We start from the raw sequence: 6,136 nt of genomic DNA on the forward strand, positions 1-6,136 counted from the left end.
CTCAGCGTATAAAGAGCGGCAAATTTTAAATTTTGTATCGTAACTACTATATGAAATGCAACGTATAAAAAAGCTATTATAACTTCATTGTAGCAAACGTAATATGTATATATTATATAAAATAGAAGATAAAAATGGAAGAATAAATAAAAAATTGATGAAGTTATAAACTTAACCTAAGATGACAGTAAAAATATTGAAGCTATCATAAATTTAACACATTTATTACAGTTAACAGCAAAAATAAAAGTTATTAGCAAACCAAAATTATACTTTTAACAACGAGGAAAGAAGGAAAATAAAAATTTCTATAGTAAACTTGAGATAAATATGTATTTTATTTTAATACAAGAAACTTTCTTTCTGAAGTATATGTATAATTATGTTGTATGAAAATCAATTTATACTCCGATAGGAAAATTACGCAAACATTGTACAATAATTGCATCATTTAATTGAGAGGAATTTTACAATTATTGCGCTAAGATGGTTACTCATAACGCTGCTTTTTTGCTGAAATACTATTTAGAAATAAATTGTGCAAATATTTATTAATTTTAATATACAATTGTAATATTTTACGAGCTTATGTAACAAATTCGATATTTACATATATGTATTTATGAATTACATTGTAATGATATACTTAGTGGCAATATACACACATATTCATCATATACTTAAGTGCAATAAATTTATATACCCCACACAGCACACTTTTTTTCCAGGATATAGCGATATCATATTGGATGTCCTACGGTTATTGTGATCAATATTTGGATATATTGCGATCCCTCGGATATCTGGTGAATGTTGCAATATCTTGTGCTGTGTGGGACAATATATATGTAGCCATTGTATGCATATTATATATATCCATGTCCATTATCCAATTCAACGTTTGAAAGGAAACCTCAAACCAGGAGGCACTTTCATACGTGATTGCATTATCTGTAATGAAAGTAAATGTTTAGTAAAAGTTAATTTAATAGCAAATTTTAATTGATATGCCTTCACTAACGTCTTATCGCTCCATTTCGGTATTTTCTTATATTTGCGGCATAGTAAATTAATTTTATCGCTATTTAACAAATTTTGAAGTATTTTAGGGTATAGATTATTAATACGTACTTCCTCTTCTAGTTTCTTCAGTTTCTTCTTGAATAGAATTTGTGCTTGCTTATGCTTTTTCTTCATAATACTTCTCCTTCGTTCACTTCTTTCAAACAGTTGTCCAAATCTATGAGCTTGTTGTTTGTAGTATTCAAGGAATTCCGAATTACAAAATCTTTATTGCGACAAACATCAGAATCTTGCAAGCACACAGGAGCTGAGACTAGATGGTGAGATATTTCTGAAGCAGATTCCGATACAAAATCTTCGTCTCCTTGAACTTGAACTGGATGAGATACCACAATTTCTTTAGTAGGTTCAATATCGGAGAGAAATTCTTCCTCTCTCTGAACCGGATTAGATATCTCAATTTCTTTAGTGGGTTCAGTATCGGAGAGAAATTCTTCCTCTCTCTCAACCGGATTAGATATCTCAATTTCTTTAGTGGGTTTAGTATCGGAGAGAAATTTTTTCTTTCTCTGAACCAGATTAGATATCTCAATTTCTGCAGCAGCTTCGATATTGGGAACATATCCTTCATCCCCCTGAGCTGTCAATTCAGAAGCTACTACGATTTCTGTAGCTGATGTAGTATCAGGTATAAACGCTAAAATATAAATACCAATATTTAGCAAAACAAACAACGTAAACTATGCAAATATGACTTACAAATTTCTGTCGTATATGATATACCGATGTAAAAAAAAAATGAGCCATGAGTTATTAATATTATTGAATGTGACGAATTAATTAAAAACAAATATTATTAATATATTATTTACCTGCAACATTTTTTTTATTTTGTTGAATGACAAGTTCTCCAAAAATCGTTGGAACAGCAGATGATTTCAATTTTTTCCGGCCATCAACACGTTCCTTCTCATACATGTCAACCGTGAAATGAAACTATAAAATGGAACAGTATATTAAAAATGAAATATATTACGTTGTACGTCGTCAGAATCCTCATGCTTATGGACAATAATAAATTGCTAATAAATCAACTCCTCATAAATAGAAAACGTACCTCACATAAAAATGAATTTTCGTTTGGAATTCTGCAGTATTTGAATCCTGAAAGTCCACCAACATTTTCTATCCATTTTTCTTTACGTTGCAAATCTCGTGAAAAGATATGCATTACTGCGCCTTTTTTGGATGAATTGTAGCATCCAAAAGCTACACAATAATGCGGCATTTTCTATTTTTCACATTAATCACAAGATATTTTATATACAGGGCATTCCATCACTTTCACTTTAATTATATATTACACAATATTTACCTTCAATATAAACAGTTTTCTTTGTATGTGAATAACACAGCACTTATATATATCACGTTATTGCGTCGATCATCGATGATAGCTGTGCCAAGATTGCCATGTGCCGGCGTTGCCGGAACTACCGGAAGTTGCCTAGAAAATGGCGGAGCCAATCACAATCGGGCAACGGTATCTGCCCAACTCCCTTATAGGAACCCTATTTGACAGAACCGCATACTGCTATCTATTTGTGTCAATAGTACCTTGTTTTGGATAAATAACTCGCGAGATGGCACGCACCCTGTTTTGCTGTACGAAAAGCGAGTTAAATTTCTCGAGCTCAATGTAATTTTCGCTTTTCACATTCATAGTGATTTCATGAATTGGTTTTAGGTCATTTTATAGGTAAATATTTTTATATTGTTAGTTTTTTAAGTACTTTTGATAATCCACAGCGATTTTGTGATTTTCTTACGTTGTGTTGGTGTCACGCCAGTCCGCGCAAAATAGCGTGTTTGGGGTGATGTGCAACACTTATTTTTCGCTAGTTATTTTACGATTGAACATGTGTATATGAAAAAAAAAAGAATCGCAACAATTCAATTTACTGTAACACTTGCGATATTCCTTATCATTTGAAATGTGTCGACATGCAAGGTCGCAACTATTTTACTTGTGACAACTGCGATTCAGATGATAAAAAATAAAGTTTTTTGCATTTTTCCTTTCATTATTCGATTAATTTGTATTTAAGAAGCCCAAATTTAACATTTAAGTCGATTGATGTCGATATTCATGCATTTTTTACCTTAATTTTACCTGTGTGGCACATCACCCCAAGAAAATTTGAAAATGCTAAAACAGACGTTTTTTTGAAAACTCGAAAAATTTTTAGGAAAAATTTAAAATTTTGAAAATCTAATCACGCAGAGAGAATTGTAGTATTTTCCTTCCTCTACATTATACAGCCATGATATATTCAAGAATTTGATTTTTGACGCGTGAACGTGTTGCACATCACCCCACATAACCCTATATATATGTATGTATATATATCGTATTATTTAATATTTATAATAGAAAATTATAAACGATGCGTTATGTATGAGAAATTTAACAGAATTGCTTTTAGCAAATAGAATTAATTTGCGATTAGTTGTAGGAAATAAAAGAATAAACAAATCAGGTAAATTTCAGACACGTGTTACAGGTGTTCATCTGTAATTATCAAAAATATCGATACCTGAAGATATCGGTACATATACAGTTGCGAACAACATTCAGTAAGACACGCGAATAAAAATAAATAAAGAATTTTACAGTTAACGACTTATTAACATTAATCATGCTATATTGCGATTATGTTTTATGTTGAAATCGAAAAATATATACAAGGTGTACAACTAAAAGGGTTACAGATTATTATTTTTAAAAAACTAAGCAAAATATTAAATTGTTGTTTTCTTTAGAAATAATAGTCCGTAACACTTTTAGCTTCATACCTTGTATTATATACTGTTTATAGGATTACAAGATATATTGTTTATAAGATTAAGATGCGTAACACTACAAAAAAGCGTGATATCCGTACAAAATTACCTTTTTAAAAAAAAGGTAAAAAAAGGCGCCAAGTACACGCATAGTAGTGTATATGTATTATGTTGTTACCTCGAAAAAAACAAAGTGGTAGTATTATACCTCCAAATAGCTTTACCCTGTACATACTGTTTATAAAATGCGTAATACTACGAAAAGGCGTGATATCCGTACAAAATTACCTTTTTTAAAAAAAGGTAAAAAAAGGCGTTAAGTACACGTATAGTAGTGTATATGTTGTTACCTCGAAAAAACCTAAGTAACAAGTGGTAGACGTAATCTTTATATCTCGAAAAATCTCGAAAAAATCTAAGCAGTAGTATCTTTATTTCCGAAAAATTATAACCCAAGTGATACACATCACAAAATTATGTTACCTTATCAAAAAGAAAAGTCGCGTTTCAAGTGATCTATTACAATTACAAAAAAAGAAATAATATCTCTTTAAATTACAGCGCCAATTACAGAGAGAACATATATATTGCCTCAAAAAATAATTGTTGCACTACTTTAAAAAATCTTCACATTGTGTCAATTAAAAAAGAATGTATGATAACAATTTTATAAGATTAAAAAATTTCATTTAAATTTAACAAGGGAATACAAGATATTTAAATACAAAGTTTACATGTGTATTTTTTAGTGGTCACAAAGAATTACAGAGGTAACAGTACAAAATACAAATATTTTATTAAAATATTTAATCCAACGAGGGAATACAATTTGTATTTAAATATAAAGTTTATATATGTATTTTTTAATAGAATAAAAGATTTAATCACAAAGAATTACAGAGGTAACAGTATTATACAAAATAAAAAAATATTTTATTAAAATACAAAAATTTTTCTTGTAAAAAAACTTGGCGCTGCTAGACCTCGAAATTTTAAATAAATAAGGACAACAATAAATAAAAATAATTCAGAGAAGAATGCGATGGGAGTAATATTAAATGATTATCAGCGTGGATGTAGGAGTGAGTGATATGGGTGTGCGTGACGACGCGGATGGCGGATAATGCGGCTTATAATTAAGTATAGAATAAGTTTATTCATTTATTTAAAATAGATGTAATATGTGATCATTGTCAAGCAAAAAAGTTAAACTACCGCCTTTAAATCAACCACCCGACACACTCCTTATGTTTTGTCCACAATAAGAATATTGAAACGCAATTGAAATCGTTTGAAGAAAAACGGTGCCCGGGCGAAGCCTGGGTAACCAGCTAGTATATATATATATATATATATTGGGGCATTCTTTCTCAATTCGGCCACCCCTCTGCGCATTTTATTTTTGAAGATAAAATGCTTTGCGAGGTCTCAAAATTTTCGTCTGAAACTCAATTTTTGGATGCCGTATGGCGATTTTCATTTACATTCAAGGGTGGGACAGTATGACCAAAATATCGCTCAAACCACCCTATAAAATAGGAAAGTATGCAAATAACATCTAAAATCTTAGCAGTTTCTATCAAATTTGATGCAACTTTGAAACAAAATGGTTTATAACATCCAATTAAATAGTTTTCAGACGTTACTCCCCATTATAATCAAAATCAACCCTTCAAAACCACCCCTGAATCATTATTTCGACAAATTGACAATTATTCTAAAACAAATAGAGTAATAATAATAAAAATTATTATTATTATTATTTTAATAATAACACAGGACCACAAAAAAAGTTTTTCGGAGAGCAACTGGGACCGCAGTAGACGATTTTTATAGATTTTGGGTAGCTAAAATCGAAACAAGGCCCCATTTTGCTCTAACACGTCAGGATTTTCAAGAAAGTAAGGTTATGTAGGTGAAAAACAGCGATTTTTGGCAGTGTAACAGTGTAATCGACAGTCCGTTACAAAAAAGGTGTGCTAAACAATTTCAACGCGCAAACATGACCTAAAAAAGAAGTTTGCGTGCATGCGCTTGTGTCGCATTGGTTACCGCTGGCGTTAGCGTAACCCAAGATGTACCGCGAGGAGGTCGCACGGTCGGGTTTATATCTCATTGGGGTGCTTGATTAAAGTGAGTCCCCTTGCCTCTCACTTCTGCACCCTCAGAAAAAATTTCTAATAAAGAGACAAAAAATATTCTTAACATGTTTAATCTCATCACAACCTGAAGTAGTATAAAAATAAAACAATATTAAGATTAAATCAAT

The 6,136-nt window shown here is 30.9% G+C and overlaps 1 protein-coding gene across 1 annotated transcript; it reads right to left on the minus strand.

Moving 5' to 3' along the window:
• Positions 1 to 978: 978 nt before the first annotated feature.
• Positions 979 to 3,280, minus strand: LOC112457852. Its single transcript, XM_025021150.1, has 3 exons — positions 2,141 to 3,280; positions 1,896 to 2,019; positions 979 to 1,720 (listed from the first exon to the last, which is right to left on the minus strand). The coding sequence occupies exons 1-3, from the start codon at positions 2,309 to 2,311 to the stop codon at positions 1,194 to 1,196; spliced, it is 822 nt and encodes a 273-aa protein (XP_024876918.1). The 5' UTR covers positions 2,312 to 3,280; the 3' UTR covers positions 979 to 1,193.
• Positions 3,281 to 6,136: the final 2,856 nt, after the last annotated feature.

Source organism: Temnothorax curvispinosus, unplaced genomic scaffold, assembly GCF_003070985.1.
Source record: "Temnothorax curvispinosus isolate PA1 unplaced genomic scaffold, ASM307098v1 QBEX01008364.1, whole genome shotgun sequence".
In the NCBI taxonomy this organism is placed as follows: Eukaryota; Metazoa; Arthropoda; class Insecta; order Hymenoptera; family Formicidae; genus Temnothorax; species Temnothorax curvispinosus.